Source organism: Bradysia coprophila (genome assembly GCF_014529535.1).
Source record: "Bradysia coprophila strain Holo2 chromosome IV unlocalized genomic scaffold, BU_Bcop_v1 contig_5, whole genome shotgun sequence".
Lineage (NCBI taxonomy): Eukaryota > Metazoa > Arthropoda > Insecta > Diptera > Sciaridae > Bradysia > Bradysia coprophila.
Genome location: NW_023503374.1, coordinates 8,507,590 through 8,523,969, shown reverse-complemented (window position 1 = coordinate 8,523,969; position 16,380 = coordinate 8,507,590). Strand labels below are relative to the sequence as shown.

The following is a 16,380-nucleotide window of genomic DNA, read 5'->3' as shown; positions in this document are numbered from 1 at the left end:
ATTAACGAATGTAAAGCGTCAATAAAATTTCCGGTCTCCTAACAAAATGGCCGTCGGCCGCCATTTTGGATTTTTGTAAAAACAATAGAAATCGGTGAAAATGATACTTACAAAGCTACTGATCAGTGGGAAGTGATTGGTTATGTGTGTGGGGTGTTTCAAGCATCCCAAATATGGATATCTATTTATAAATATATACAGCTATATTGAGCTATATAACGGTGTAGATAGTTCTTTTGAGCTATATACTAGCATATTTATTAGTAAAATGTTTATTTATAGGTAAATATAGGTTAATATAAATTGTTGCAAAATTTTTTAAGTTTGGGTTACAGTTGAAAGGAACGTCGTACGGGGCTTCGTAATTGCGCTATGCGCAATTTTTAAGACGTGCACATTTCATAAGAATTTTAGGTTAGTAGGTTTAGGGTAAGAGTAGGGCGACCGACGAACTAGGGTCGCGTACGCAATAGATGTACGGGTTCGTACGGGGCTCAGTCGCAGCGAACGCTCGCCCAAGTAGCATTCAACGGTTAAAATTCGGTTGTGCAACTGTTATTACACCGCGGTTATAAATTATTTGAAGATAACCCAAAATAACTAATTAGTTGTCGCAACGTTGCTACAACTTTGCAATAACGGGTGCAACGGTTTTTGCCCAGTTGCGAAAGTTGTAAGATTCTAGTAACGAATTGGTTGTAAGACGATTACACAACGAATTGGTTAAAGTTGTAAAACGGTTGTATGACCGACGTAGGACTTATAAATCACATTTGAAAATTCGATACCGTCTTACTTATTAGTTGTACTACCGTTTCACAACTTTTTCGTTTATCATTATTTTCAGCTTATAGCTACACTTTCAAGAACACGTTTTTTCTTGAAAATTGTATGTGCAATATTCGTAAATCAATTTACATTATTTATGTACTGAAAAGATGTTTTTATGCACAGCAATTCAACTGATTTTTTTTTTTAATTATTTATTATCATTCATCATTTGGTGCGTAAATAAAGTAAGAGGCACTGTGAATTGTTCTTATTTTATTCACGGTTCGATTTTAGTCAACAATTCAGTCAGTCGCACGTTTTTCCACTCGTTTTTCTACATCTTTGATAATTAGCACCGTATTGTCTTAATGCCAATTCCACAAAGTTTTATCCATCAATTTCACCTTTATTGTAAGATAATGTTGTCGACCCTAACTCCTATCAAGAGACCTAACAAACAACATAAAGAAACCTAACGTCGACAACAGCGGTAAACAAAACTAGTGAAATTGACCAATAAAATGTTGATTTACGAATTGGCAATAAGTTAGAAAAATTTTCACAATTTTCAGCACAAACATTCTTCAAATTTCATTGTTTCACATAGTGACATCGTATGAAAACTGAAACACTAAAGCATAAAAAGTGTCTCATCGATAGGTATTCCGAGCGAACTTTTTAGCATGACATCTTGATTCCAACTGACGCAAATTTGCAAATGGATTAGTTGCTCAACCGTTTTACGACGAATTGAAAGTGAAAGAGATTTCCTCAACTTATTGGTTGCATAACGGTTAATTGACGAATAATTTTTTGGCAAAAATTATCTATTCACTTATTCGTTTATTAACGGTTGCACCACTAATTCGTTAAAAATTGAATGATAACGAATTAGTTGTGAAACGGTTATATAACGAATAAGTTATTTTGAGCATAACTTATTCGTTACATAACCGTTGGACAACGAAAAAGTTTGCAACGAATAAGTCATTTTCCAACCGCGGTTATGAAATGCTACTTGGGTCAGACTGTTCTGACGGCTCGTTTCAACTTTAGCCTGAGACTTTTCCATAAATATCAACGGCGAAAACAACGCTAATTCGTCCTAGTAATCGCAAACAGATGACCTTAGTCGCTTCTCAAGTATGGAGGATGAGTCCAGGTTCTCCGAACTTCGTGGATTACTAAAGTAGTAATCTGGGAAGAAAATATTTTGTTGACTGCACTTACATGACAAGAATGACAAGAAATTTGAATTTTTACAGTTTAAAGGTCTAGATTCTGATCATTCTGATATTATCAAGGCACGAATGCAGCAGCAGTTGGTACCCAAATTGAACGGTTGGTGGATGTTTTGTCTATAACTGTGTACCCTTTGTACACAGAAAATTCTCTTCTGTTCGCGGATATGTCATTAGAAAATTTGGGTGCCACTCGGGTGCCACTGCATTCGTGATCAACTCAGATGTGTCTTAACTGTTCATTTATAGCTAACGAAAGCGACAAACCTCGATTCAGTGAATATTATTTGTGCTGGGAAATAAATTTTGAATTTCAGTGAAGTGCGTTGCGCGCGGGATGACGACCAGCTGTCAGTTTTTGACATAACATGCGGCTTATTCCCATGTGAGTTTCGTTTACAAACAAGTAAATTTTTGAAAGAGAAATTATTTACGAAAACATTGCGATGGATTTACAAGAGAAAATGGAAACTTTGGAGGATAATAGTGTTGCTGATCAAACGGCCCCAATTCCCCCAATATCATCACAATCTGAACAAACAGATTCCCAGGAAAGGAAGGATTTTACTTCGGAAATTTATAAAATCGAAATCAAGAACTTGGCTAAGTTTGGTTTTGGGGTAAGAATGATCAATTGACGGATGTTTACGAACTTCGTAAAATTGAGCCGACAGTTCTGAGGTTGACGACATTCAGTTAAATAAAACGAATTTCATTGCTAGGAAATAAAAAAATTTCTCAAAAAGAAAATGCAACTCGATCCAGTCAAAATTAAGGCAATGCCACGCAGTAAAGACAGTGGAAACCACGCATTCGTTTGCTTTCGAAGTGAAAAGGAAAAATTTAAAGCACTAGAAAAACTGGATGGTTACGTATGGAAAGGGACGGCAATCAAAGCTGTTGTGAGTATAAAATGAAAATCCTCAAACGATTCCCTTCGCTTCAACCTTGAAAACTTACAGCCTGCGAAAGCGATGATGGACCCAATGCAAAGGAAACGATTAGAAAACTCCAATAATGGAGCAGTGCCAACCGTCCGTAAAACCTGTTTAGAAGCGACAGCTCCACTGGCCAGTTTACCTTACGAAGATCAATTGGTTAAGAAGGAAAACGAGCTGAAAGACATTCTGAATGATTATCGAAGGCAAATTGTGAAAGTCAATCCGAAACTGGGATCCATACCCGACGTTGGAATTTGGCATGGATTCGAAAGAGCGCCACTCATCAATGGCTACCGAAATAAATCTGAATTCTCAGTCGGTAAAAATGCGAATGGGGAAAAAGTGGTCGGATTTCGTTTGGGAAGCTATGCCGATGGATCTGTGGAAGTGGGAGACATCAGCGACTTACCTCATATACCAGATCGAATGAAGCTGGCAGCTAAATTGTGTCAAGATTTTATTCGAGCCAGCTCGTACGATGTTTTCAGTCCCGAGTTCTATACGGGTTTGTTTCGTCAGGTGTCCGTACGCTTTTCTACGGTCACCGATGAGTTGATGTTAGTACTTGGATTACACATTCAGGTGAGTTTTTGTTTAGGAGTTCATCGAAATTCCCATTTCACAGCAATTGTATATGAACCGTAGGACATCAAGGACGAATTGATCACGGAAATTGTTTCATTTTTCACTGAAACTGGTGGAAAGGAACTGAATGCCAAGTCAATATACATTGAAAAAATGAATAAAAGGTACGAAAACAACGCTAAACTCATTAGATTGACTGATTGATAAAAGTCTTTATATGACAGATCGGCAGGACAAACATCGAATGAGTATATTCACGTACATGGTGAGAAGTACATTACGGAGATTGTTCACGGTTTAAAGTTTCGAATTAGTCCGGCGTCATTTTTTCAGGTGAGTTGATCTGTCGGAATCGACTTTTTTTCCTCCAAAGTTGTTGTCAACCGTAAATTGCATTAAAATTTACATTTAGGTAAATACGCAATCAGCAGAAGTACTTTATCAATGTGCGATAGACCTTGCAGCGACGACACCCGAAACATCTGTGCTAGACATATGCTGCGGCACTGGGACGATCGGTTTATGCTTTTCGAAGGTAACGAAAGCCCTCTGCTTTTCCTCTTCTATTCCAATTAAACTCGCTAATATGTCCGTAGTACTGCAAAGAGGTTTTTGGCGTAGAATTGATAGCCGATGCTATAAATGATGCTCGATACAATGCCTCAACCAATGACATCACCAACTGTGAATTTTTCGCTGGAAATTGTGACGATTACATCCAGTCGTTGGTGCATAAAGCGACAGGAGCAAATGTCGTGGCGATTGTTGATCCACCGCGTGCAGGATTACGTAATTACAAATGACTGTCAATGTCTGAATCTTAAGCTAAAACGAATTGACTTACAGATAATCGATCCGTGGCTGCTCTTCGAAATGCTAAGGGTTTGGATCGTTTCGTTTACATTTCGTGCTCACCGGCGTCTGCTCTTAGGAATTGGGTGGATTTGGCTAGACCATATTCAAAGCAGTACAAAGGTTTGCACTTCGACTCTTTGTCAATCAGGTCAAATAAAGTTTTTGTTTTCATTTTCAAATAAAGGAAATCCATTCGTTGCCAAACTTGTTAAGGGTGTCGGTACGTATTCGTATGGTTGTGTAGCATTCGATGGGAAAAGTTTAATTTATTCTATTTCATTTCGTTGCAGACATGTTCCCCCACACCCAACACAAAGAAATGATTTTGTTGTTTGAACGGATAAAGGACGAGGCAACAGTTTGATTAAATACGTTGGTTGATCGAATGAATTATAAAACTTTTGATGTGTTTACATTGTTGACATGATTAATTTTAACCGATGGTATCGGAATAAAAATCCTACTTTTTAGCCCCGTACGAAGTACGAAGGGGCTTATAGGATTACGATGCCGTGTGTAATTGTTGGAATTCGAAGCAGACGGTAAGGGCAAAGTGTTTGCCTATGTTCATAGATGACGAATCCGCAATAAAAATTTGGGCCGTCTGTCCGTCTGTCCGTCTGTCCGTCTGTCCATCTGTCCGTCTGTCCGTCTGTCCGTCTGTCCGTCTGTCCGTCTGTCCGTCTGTCCGTCTGTCCGTCTGTCCGTCACGTCGATATCTTGAGTAAATCAAATCCGATTTCAAAAATTTTTTTTTTTCCTGAAAGATAGTCAAAATAGTGAGGCTAAGTTCGAAGATGGGCATATTCGGGTCGGCCCTTCGTGAGTTAGGGCCACCTAAGTGATTTAAGGTCTTTTGGTGATATTTATGGCAAAATAAACGATGGAAATGTAAATGACACGGCAAATGATAGGTATTGTCAATACCAATCCAGGAAAAAAAAGTTTTTTAAAATCGGGTGAGTGGACCGTGAGTCCGGGCCTTAGAAGTGAAAAGCTACTAGGGCCCTATGTGTATTTTACATAGAACTCAAGTAAATTTCATTCGTTTTTCGTAATTTTTGTGTCATTTGGAAGGTAATCAAAAGCCGAATAGAATGTTGTTGAAAAAAAAAATAAATTTGGGTCCTAGGACTAAGGCCGCTACTAGGGCCCTATGTGTATTTTACATTGAACTCGAGTAAATTTCATTCGTTTTTCGTAATTTTTGTGTCATTTGGAAGGTAATCAAAGGCCGAATAGAATGTTGTTGAAAAAAAATTAAATTTGGGTCCTCGTACTAAGGCCGCTACTAGGGCCCTATGTGTATTTTAGATTGAACTCAAGTAAATTTCATTCGTTTTTCGTAATTTTTGTGTCATTTGGAAGGTAATCAAAAGCCGAATAGAATGTTGTTGAAAAAAAAAAATTAAATTTGGGTCCTTGGACTAAGGCCACTACTAGGGCCCTATGTGTATTTTACATTGAACTCGAGTAAATTTCATTCGTTTTTCGTAATTTTTGTGTCATTTGGAAGGTAATCAAAGGCCGAATAGAATGTTGTTGAAAAAAAAAAAATTTGGGTCCTCGGACTAAGGCCGCTACTAGGGCCCTATGCGTATTTTACATATAACTCGAGCAAATTTCATCCGTTTTTCGTAATTTTTGTTTCATTTGGAAGGTAATCAAAGGCCGAATAGAATGTAGTTGAAAAAAAATAAATTTGGGTCCTCGGACTAAGGCCGCTACTAGGGCCCTATGTGTATTTTACATAGAACTCGAGCAAATTTCATCCGTTTTCCGTATTTTTTGTTTCATTTGGAGGGTAATCAAAGGCCGAATAGAATGTAGTTGAAAAAAAATTAAATTTGAGTCCTCGGACTAAGGCTGGTAGTAGGGCCCTATGTGTATTTTACATACAACTCGCGTAAATTTCATCCGTTTGTCGTAATTTTTGTTTAATTTAGAAGGTAATCGAAGGCCGAATAGAATGTAGTTGAAAAAAAAAAATTGGGTCCTCGGACTAAGGCCGGTACTAGGGCCCTATGTGTATTTATACTCAATAAATTAAAATTTTAGGGCTATTTGAAATTTTTGTTTCATTTGAAAGGAACGTCGTACGGGGCTTCGTAATTGCGCTATGCGCAATTTCTAAGATGTACACATTCCATAATAATTTTACTTTAACTACATTAACCGGCGCAATAGGCTTACGGTCAAAGTAGGGTGACAGACGCACTAGGGTCACGTACGCAATAGATATACGGGTTTGTACGGGGCTCAGTCGCAGCAAACGCTCCGACTGTTCTGATGGCTCGTTTGAATATGGAACTCGTTTGGTTTACGTCTGAGGCTTAGACTAATCATTCCGTTAGTGATTTATCAGTGGTTGGACTAAGCCTAATCCGTCCTTTATTTCTATATACTCAGTGAAGAGTATAACCTGAAGTGAATCACAGCGAGCTGACGTTCCCCTTCTTCATTACACAGCTGAAATGCCTATCAAAATGAAGCTAAAAACCTCGCTAAAAACCAAATAAAATAAATTAGGAACAAACAGAGTTTTAACACTCTTCCCTTACCCTGGACTCACGTTAAGTGAATGAATTGAGAAAAAGAAGGCTGTTTCGACCTCGAGAACTAGCGGCGGTCCAAAAGCCAGAGTGGACTGACTATCTTCAGTTGTTTCTGCTAGCCTCTTACACAAGACAACAGTAAATCTTTCAATTGAACTGTAGCGTTAGAAAGGGGTGTAGTGGAGAGCGCGTCCGTATCTTTGATACACGTGCACCCTGGGTAACGCCAAATGCTCTCCAACAGCAAAATGGGAACTACTGGTGTCAGTATTACTGACGTAAAAGTCGGTTCTGCTTCTAAACCGAGCAGTCCCGGCCCGTTCCACATTGCAACCCCGCGGAATTTGATGCAGGTCGATCGGAGCTGAAAGTTCATGATTCCATTCATAGTGTCCAGGTAGCTCAATCGGTAGAGCATAGGACTCATACCCAAGAGGTCCCTGGTTTGTATCGGTACCACGGGAGCTGGAAGCCCCCCGAGAACCCGAGAAACTCTCGGTATCGGGCCCAGCCTATCCTTGAGGAGCCTATCCTTGGCTGAAGCGTGGTGGTTGTTGTTCAATTGCGCTTTATGCGCTGGGGTACTGCTCCCGGGTGAAGTGCAGTAAGGGTTGTGATAGGTTCTGGCCTCACCTTTGGTAATGTTGGTGCATGAACACCGGCATTGAAAGGTAGTTGTACGCGCTAATTGAGCGGTAATCTCGATCAAATCCTTTTTGGAAAGGAAGAGCTGTTAAGCCTTTCAGCAGGTCTCTAATCTAAAGATATGTTATTCTGTAGCGTTAGAAAGTTTACATAAGTAATGGCCATCTGCTGATGGACAATTTTCTTAAAAAAGCTTTTATAAGCCTTGCAGAGGCTGTAATAGACTGAAACAAACATAATACAACTTAATTTGGAAAAATCGGTGCATTCGACGTGAAAATATTTACATTTTCTATGTAATATTGGGGGTCTGTGAACTTTGAACCACCAAATGAGCGATAAACTTCCTCGAATTTGGTTAGTCCTTTCTGTTAGGGTTAGAATAGGTAAAAACGACAAAGATGTCGAATTGTCGGAATTTCTCAGATTCAATCTGAGATTGATTATTACCGATGTTGTTAAAAACGTCATTTTTTCGAAGTAGTAGATTCTGATGGAACGAAATACGTTTCTTTTACCGTAGAATTATGAATCTCCTACTATTCAGATGCTACATAAATGCATTTCAGTATAGTTTGAAATTTGCCAAGGCCGCTTTGACTTTATCTAGCCAAGTGTTTTAAGTGAGGAACGCCCGCTAACAAAACATCATCATCCTTGACATCATAAGGAGAGTATGTCTGGGCTGCGACGACAAAATTGCAGATGAAAACAAAAGCGAACTGTTGGAGTTACTTGTTCTTGATGTTGTACATGAGAATTTGGAATTTGGAAAAAGACACGAATTGAGGATTACAAGAAAAATAAAAGATACAAGAATCGACACCGCTTTAAAGTATTCTATGACGATTTCGAAAAACTGTTTGATATCGCTCGCTGTAAATGTGTCAGAAATTGTTGCAAATGCGCTGATGGCGAACTATTTGAGCCAAAAACGGAAATTTCTACAGATTTACAGATTTCTACAAGAATAGAATCTGTAGAATGTTTTACATTTCAACACGCTCTGAAACGTTTGTATAACCGACAACGGCCTATGCCGCATTTGGCGATTGAATGTGATCGGTACGGTGTATCCAATCGAACCGGCTAGATAAAACCAAATTGGCCTTCAGATGATAACGTTCCCCGTGACGTTAATTGTTGACATTCTGTTGTCATAAAGTAGTAGCACATTCATAATTTTACAGTAGAAGGGACGTATTTCGTTCCATCAGAAACTACTTCGAAAAATGACGTTTCTTAAACGGACTATTTTTTCTAATAGAGTAGCTCGACCTCTGAAACTATTCATCGGTAATAACACAGCACTGCTTATAGCTTATAGCATAGAAAATATTCGTAGGCTGTTGAAATCATAGTAGGCATCGCGTTACTTTTGTGAAGATAGACGACTTGTTTCGTTGTATGAGTTAAAACCAGGCGTCCCACTAAATTTTGCCTTGTCCGAAATTCGGACATTTCGGACAATTCATAAAAATTTCGGACATTTTCTGCAAAAATTTCGGACATTTTTTTTTCTAATTTTCACTAAAGTTACGCATTAGAAAAAGTCTGTAAGTCATTTAAGTCCATTCCACCAACAAATTCTAAGGCTTTATATGAGATGAGAGAGATGAGATTTTTTTTAAAGTATACTTTGTGTTAGAAGAGTTAAATGAAGAGGCTAACAAAGTTGGTCTCAAGATGAACTTATCTAAAACGAAAATCATGACAAACATTGACGACGACAGACAAATAAAAATTGGAGATACAGTTATTGAAAGAGCCGACAGCTATGTATACCTTGGTCACAAACTGAAATTAGGTCTAGACAACCAAACTGCAGAAATCAAGCGTAGAATTGGTCTTGGATGGGCAGCTTTCGGGAAACTCAGCCTGATTTTCAAAAGCAAAATGAATAATAGTCTAAAACGGAAAGTTTTCGATAGGTGTGTCCTTCCAGTGTTGACATATGGAGCAGGATCGTTAACATTAACCAAAGCATCTGAAAATAAGTTGAGAGTGGCACAAAGAGCCATGGAACGAAGTATGCTTGGAATTACACTCAGAGACAAAATGACAAACCAATGGATTCGCCAACAAACAAAAGTCGTTGACCCCCCACAACAAGACCTGTCGGAAGACCACCAGAGAGATGAACAAACGGAATAAAGAAATACATCAAAGGTACATATGGACACACGAACTGGCAACAAGTGGCAATGGATCGTACAACATGGAAAAATTTAGGGGAGGCCTACATCCAGCAGTGGATACAAACAGGCTAAAGAAGAAGAAGAAGATACTTTGACATGACCTGTAGCTGTACAGATCATAAACCTGAACAGAGGGCTTGAAACCTTCACGAAAAATAGTGTTAAAGATGTAGGTTAACTAATGCATGTCGCGGAAGAATAATATCTGACATGTTTCTGAGGTAAGGGTTTGTAATAGATCCCATATAAATTTCGTCAAACAAACGAAAATCTAGATTTGGTATTTTAGTATAAAAATTCAGAAAACAGAAATCCAGATCTTCATTTGTCAAACGAAATTCTTGTGAATTCAATTACAAACCACAACTCCCGAATCAGAAACATGTCGTATTTCAACCTTGCGAGACTGTAAGTTTAAATAAAACCAGGTTGAATACGGGTCAGGCTTCTTTCCGTTCCTCAAATTTTGAACAAATGCTGAGAAATACATTTTCCTCGCATAGAAAATTTCCTCAAATATGTGGTTTTTAGTCAATACACTTCCTTCGTCGACCTACATCATTTGCATGTATTTCATCGAAGGATGGAAGAAATAATGATCACAAGCAAGGTCAAAATTTCGATGCGCCACAGGCGAATCTTGTAATTAGTTTCCATTAAACCTGTTGGAATTTTTGTCTACTTTTCCTACTATTACTTCAAAAATTCCCTTCTATTCGAAATTTTTTAATGTCGACTATACTGAAAAAATGCCTAAAAAAGATATTGGAGTCAGCCAAGATGTGACGCAGGAAACTCTTAACGTGGCTGTCTTTTAGAGCTACAGCTATTTTCTAACATATTCATTCGCTGCGCTCACTCGTTATGTTATTATCTTAATATTGATTTATTGATTTTCACTCGAAGGAAGAATTGTAACATTATACCAGGTCTAGAAAATTAGCTGAGTTAGTTATCGTGTTCCATAGGAAAATAAACAATGAGCATATCGGTTTTTCGAGAACTACTCCCAGACCATTGAGCTGATAACGCCCATTTAAAAACTTGACCTGAGGAATTCAGTTCTCCTTCGAACAAAACGTTTTTGAAAATCGATTTAGATTTACTCAAGTTAAAAAAATATTACACATTTAACGTTTCATATTTAACGTCATATTTCCACATAATTTTCAATTATAGTGATCACGGTACCTATACACATTTCCCGGTATTTTCTGCCATAAAGACCCATATGACTTACAGTCAAGTGAATAAAAAATTAGGGACAAAGTGTTGATAGACTGAAAGTTCAATTAAAAACTGTGTGAAGCGCGCCGCAGGCAATTTTTTTGAAAATGATACTTTTATAAGTTTATATATTTAATTCTGGTCAGGTCTTGAAGAATATTTCGGACATTTCGGACATTTCGGACAATTTCGGACAAATGTGTAAAATTTCGGACATTTCGGACAAGTGGGACGCCTGGTTAAAACGTACCATACAAACAATTTTATTTATTTATTTATTTGATTCATTCCCTGACGACGAAAAAATATTTCAAATAATAACCATGCATCCAATTATTAACAATGAAAATCACTAAAAAACTCCAAATTCGCCACTTGTCAATTCAGTATTCAGTAGCAGTGCTATGGTAATAATCAATCTGAGAAATTCCGACAATTCGACATCTTTGTCGTTTTTACCTATTCTAACCCTAACAGAAAGGACTAACCAAATTTGAGGAAGTTTATCGCTCATTTGGTGGTTCAAAGTTCACAGACCCCCAATATTACATAGAAAATGTAAATATTTTCACGTCGAATGCACCGATTTTTCCTAATTAAGTTGTATTATGTTTATTTCAGTCTATTACAGCCTCTGCAAGGCTTATAAAAGCTTTTTTAAGAAAATTGTCTATGAAATTTTGAAAAGGAAATACGAGTAGCCTGACAAACCCATTCAATCAATTGTGCGGTACTCAAAAGTATTCGGAAAAGAAAAACTAATGATGCAGATTGACTAGTTTTGGCAAGCTACACCTGCCACTGGCTGTGGATTTTCAAGTTGTTAAAATCGACTCACCCTAGTAAAAATCGAGAGTAAAAATCCACACAATAACACCACTCAAACAACAAAAAACAAAACACATACCACCGCACAAACTCAGACTCAATCTCGTTGAAAAACTCCGTCAAGCTCCGTTCGTCACGTCCGAAAAAGAAAAAGAAAAAGTGAAAGCCTGAAAAGTGGCCTTCCAGCCTCCTAGGCAGAACGAACTAAACAAAATGTTTCCAGCCTTCAGCCTCCAGGCAAAACGAATGAAATAGTAGTACATTATCAGTCAATCGGCTTTGCTTCGGATCAATAAAATTCACATAAGAAGTACCATTCCAATGCAGTTCTCTTGACTTTACCATTTCCATCAGTCGTCTTATCCCATTGAGAACGGTATCATCAGTACAGGTTTCAATGGCCTGAAGTAGCTTGATTAAATAATGAAATAGTCGCAATCACACGCGGTTAGTCGGGTCAGTCCAATGCGAATACCTATCCCATTTGTTCAATATATGTATATTGATTTACGTTTAAACGAATGAAGGGTTTTCTTAGTTCTTATTTCTATTGACAGATGCATCGCATTTTACATGATAGCAAAAACTGGTAGATAAAAAATGCAGTTTTAGAGATACAATTTTGTAAAAGGAATATACCTCCATTATTGATTTAATTACATCCAAAAGCGAGGGGTGACGCACTTCCATTTAATCCATTTAATCCATTTAATCCATTTAATCCATTAAATCCATTTAATCCAAAAAGAAATTTTTATTTTTACCGAAATAATTAGGAAACACACCTAAAAAATTTGTAAACTAATTAAGAAAATTTGATTTGCACGATCTCCAGGGCGTTTAAGTACTCGTGAGATATAGAAAAAAATTTTTTGTTAAAAATGGTATTAAATTTATTTAATCCATTTAATCCATTTATTCCACTTTACACCAAAAACTCCTAAAAGTGGAATTTTACGCTTTTTAACATTGTATTATGAGTTGTAATACGTGGTTCGATCAAAATCAACCATTTTTAAGACTTTTAAAGTATTTTGTAAAATGAACTTTTTTCCTATTTAATCCATTTAATCCAATTTTTATTCCATTTAATCCATTAAATCCATTTAATCCATTAAATTCATTTAATACCATTTAATCCATTTAATCCATTTAATCCATTTAATCTAGAAGTGCGTCACCCCTCGTCCAAAAGATTTTTGTATCTCAAGAAATAATCTTCTTATACAGACACAATAACAAACTCTCTTATGTACCATAAAATGTGTATAAACAACGCACTTCAAGCAAAAGTGATTATAGTCGACCGCTGCTAAATAGAGTACTATTTTGCATGAAATGTTTTTTTTAGTGTTTTACGGTTGTATGACACACTGTCAAGTTTCAGTACCGTATGTAGTAGAGTACCACTCATGCTTGAAGTGCGTTGGTATAAACAAATCACAGTGAGCTTCATCCTTTCACAATGTTTAGATTCATGCATAAAACGGTCTATGACATAGACTCTATGTTGAGTGTTCGTGGGGCCAACATTATGCTAATTTAGTCGAATATAATATATTTCCAGCACGTTGATGTTTCCGGTTTTGTGTTTATTTTGATAAGATAACATTTATGTATACGACCAAAGAAATCGAAAAATACATACCTCGTCCACCGCAAAACAGCAATAATAGAAACAGTTTTTGTTTAGAAAATGTCTTTTGTTGATCCATCATCAAATAACATTCAGTCTTGTACAGTAACTCCTCCAGCACTCACTAAAATTAATTGATAAATTGATTGAGTTTCCTTTACTTCGTCCAATTCCATAAACATTTTTTGTAAATTAAAACAGTGAATCGATTCGTAGTCTTTGTTAGAACAGAGTAGCCTTATCGTCGAGCATTTTATACTACAAAAAAAGTCGTGAAACTCGTGCAAACTTTCATTAACACTATCATGAACTTATTGTGGAAAAAAGAGACCAACGAGCTAGGGTCAGCATTCGTGGATATAACAAAAAAAGTTCGAAGTAACTCTGCAATCACCAGTCGTATAGCTGCTGAGGAAAAAGAATTTTCGAAAAAATTATCCGAATCAACGAAAATCAAGACCAATCGATTATCGGTCACATATCGCGAGAATGGAAATTCAAAATTCAAGCAACAGAATTGGATGGAAGCAATGGAATTATATAATCAAAGTCTATGCTACGCGGAAATCGGTTCCGAAAACGTAAGCATGGCGTATGGTAATCGATCGGCATGTTTTTATCATATGCAGATGTATCGCAAATGTCTACAAGACATTGCACTGGCCAAGGAAGCAAAATATCCTGAACGTCTGATGGCGAAATTAGATAAACGAGAAACCGATTGTCTTAAACTGATGACGGTTGTCGGTCAGGAAGAGGAATTTGTGGCGAATTTAAGTTTCGAAGCTGACGCGAACTTTTCGGGCATGGCCAACGTACTACAAATTCAACGAAATGATACCTTCGGCAGATATATAACAGCGAACCAAGATATTGATGTTGGGAAAACAGTTTTAGTAGAAGAGGCATTCATGTTATCTGCGTCAACCACAAGGTCAAAGGTGTGCCACACCTGTGCTAAAACATCGATGAATTTTATCGCTTGCGACCAATGTACTTATGCTATGTTCTGCAGTGTCGAGTGTATGCAGAGTAACAATTTCCACAAAATCGAATGTCAATGTCATGGCTTTCAGTATCTAGACCTGCCCATTCAGCATCTTCTTCGGACCATTTTCCTTGCCCTTCAAATGTTTCCAAGCGTGGACGATTTAATGGAATTTGTTCAGAATACAGTCGCAGGTGCATCTGGACTGGTGCCAGCAAACGTAACTGATCTTAAATCGAAATATCGTTCGATTTTGAAGCTGAATGTTTTCATGACCTCATTGCATCGTCAGTGCTTCCTTCCCGAGATATGCAAGCTGTACTCATCATTGATGTGCTTCCCATTGATGAAACAACAATTCACTACAATACAGAAACAACGATTCCTTCTGCATCTGCTTGGTCATCATATTTGTGTCATCAACAGTAATGCATTCTCCAATCACGGTGATCAATATTTTACGTTCATCATACAGTCCTACTTCAATCATTCATGCATTCCGAATTTGGTACGCTTCGAATGCGGTAACAAAACAATTTGCACGACCACTCGGCCGGTCAAGAAGGGTGATCAATTGTTTGTTTTCTATTTGGGCTATGAAATGAAGGACCGGCAATCGAAAGCTAATTTTCTGCAGGAAAATTTCGGATTTCGGTGCAAGTGCGAAAAGTGTGTGATCAGTGATTGGCATCCGATTATGCCGTTAGCCGATCCAGAATTCCAACACATTTTGCGACAGTATCGTCACAATGAACAAGCAATCGTGAACAACCAAAACAAGCAATTGCGTTCGGAGTTAATCAGTGCGGGTATTAAGTTTCTGCGTAAATATGGTGCTGAGCCCAGTAAGTTTGAAATTGGACCGATCGAGGAGATATTCGGTAAATTGTTGGAGATCCAAGCAAATGGTCGGTTGCTTTATTGATTTCTTTTTTTTTGTGATTTTGCCCTCTTTTTTGTAATAAAATCTGTTGAATGTTTTCAAGAGCGAAAATCTTTTCTTTTTGCGATTGACTAGTACGCCAGTATTAGTGGGGTATAATGCTTCGAAGGCGTATCCGATTCCAAATAGTTATTTTATGCACTCAATGTGACGCCCATAATAAACATACCTAACGACTTCTCTACCTTAAACCTCGCCTTAATAAATATTATGCACCTGTGTCCACTTGTTAATTTTGACGAGTTGGTGATTGTGATCCCAAGCCGAAGGCGTGGATCATAATCCAACTCGTCAAAATAAACATCATGCCCACACGTTAGTAAGTGGGCGTGGTGCAAGTCCACTACCAAAAATGTTTTAACAAAATTTTTTTGAGGACGGCGCGGCGGAGCATATTAACTGCAACTTTTTAAATTCTTTCGCTTAACTCCAACGACCCTTAAACTTAGATACTTGCAATCTAGGCATCCATACGAGTTCAACGAGCTATCACACGTTACTGCAGCTTCAAAATTGGCCGAGATATTGAACTTCGTATTATTGATGTTTGTATGAAATTAAGGAAAATTTCGTATTTTCACTCAAAATGGCTACGTTAGTTAGTTAGTTACTATGAAAAAGGACGATTTCGTAACTCCTAAACGTTTCTTACGATTTTCCTGAAATTTTGGTTATAGGTCAATCTCGGGCCCTAGATCAAAATAAGATTTTAAAAAATGGGGGTATGCAAGCGTTTTTGGGAGCTAGGACTCGCGGAAGTTTCCATACAATGCCATACAACAGCGTGTTTTGTGTATGTGTGTGTCCTAAATTGGTTCCTAAATTTCGCTGAGGGTGACGCATTTTGCGCCTCAACGCAAAAGTGTTATCAACAAAAAATTGAACCAAAAAATTTAAGATAGAAAATTTTAGAAAAAAATTACGTCACAAGTAGCAGATGTTGAGGAAACTACTGTTAGGAAAATAG

General features: G+C 37.5%; 2 protein-coding genes across 2 annotated transcripts; both read left to right on the top strand.

Annotated features, from left to right (window-relative positions):
• Positions 1-2,370: 2,370 nt before the first annotated feature.
• On the top strand, positions 2,371-4,871 carry LOC119071683 (tRNA (uracil-5-)-methyltransferase homolog A). The gene is made up of 10 exons (XM_037176664.1): positions 2,371-2,632; positions 2,735-2,914; positions 2,975-3,535; positions 3,599-3,702; positions 3,763-3,871; positions 3,951-4,073; positions 4,135-4,327; positions 4,385-4,513; positions 4,578-4,613; positions 4,684-4,871. The coding sequence occupies exons 1-10, from the start codon at positions 2,459-2,461 to the stop codon at positions 4,755-4,757; spliced, it is 1,683 nt and encodes a 560-aa protein (XP_037032559.1). The 5' UTR covers positions 2,371-2,458; the 3' UTR covers positions 4,758-4,871.
• Positions 4,872-13,672: 8,801 nt separating this feature from the next.
• Positions 13,673-15,450, top strand: LOC119071684 (SET and MYND domain-containing protein 4-like). The gene has a single exon (XM_037176666.1). The coding sequence runs from the start codon at positions 13,788-13,790 to the stop codon at positions 15,393-15,395; it is 1,608 nt and encodes a 535-aa protein (XP_037032561.1). The 5' UTR covers positions 13,673-13,787; the 3' UTR covers positions 15,396-15,450.
• Positions 15,451-16,380: the final 930 nt, after the last annotated feature.

What these genes read in the sequence shown, in the direction of transcription:
- LOC119071683 (XM_037176664.1), top strand. Translation starts at nt 2,459, where the DNA reads ATGGATTTACAAGAGAAAATGGAAACTTTGGAGGATAATAGTGTTGCT. An exon ending in GGACGGCAATCAAAGCTGTT is followed by an intron (nt 2,915 to 2,974) that starts GTGAGTATAAAA and finishes GAAAACTTACAG; the next exon opens with CCTGCGAAAGCGATGATGGA. An exon ending in TACTTGGATTACACATTCAG is followed by an intron (nt 3,536 to 3,598) that starts GTGAGTTTTTGT and finishes TATGAACCGTAG; the next exon opens with GACATCAAGGACGAATTGAT.
- LOC119071684 (XM_037176666.1), top strand. Translation starts at nt 13,788, where the DNA reads ATGAACTTATTGTGGAAAAAAGAGACCAACGAGCTAGGGTCAGCATTC.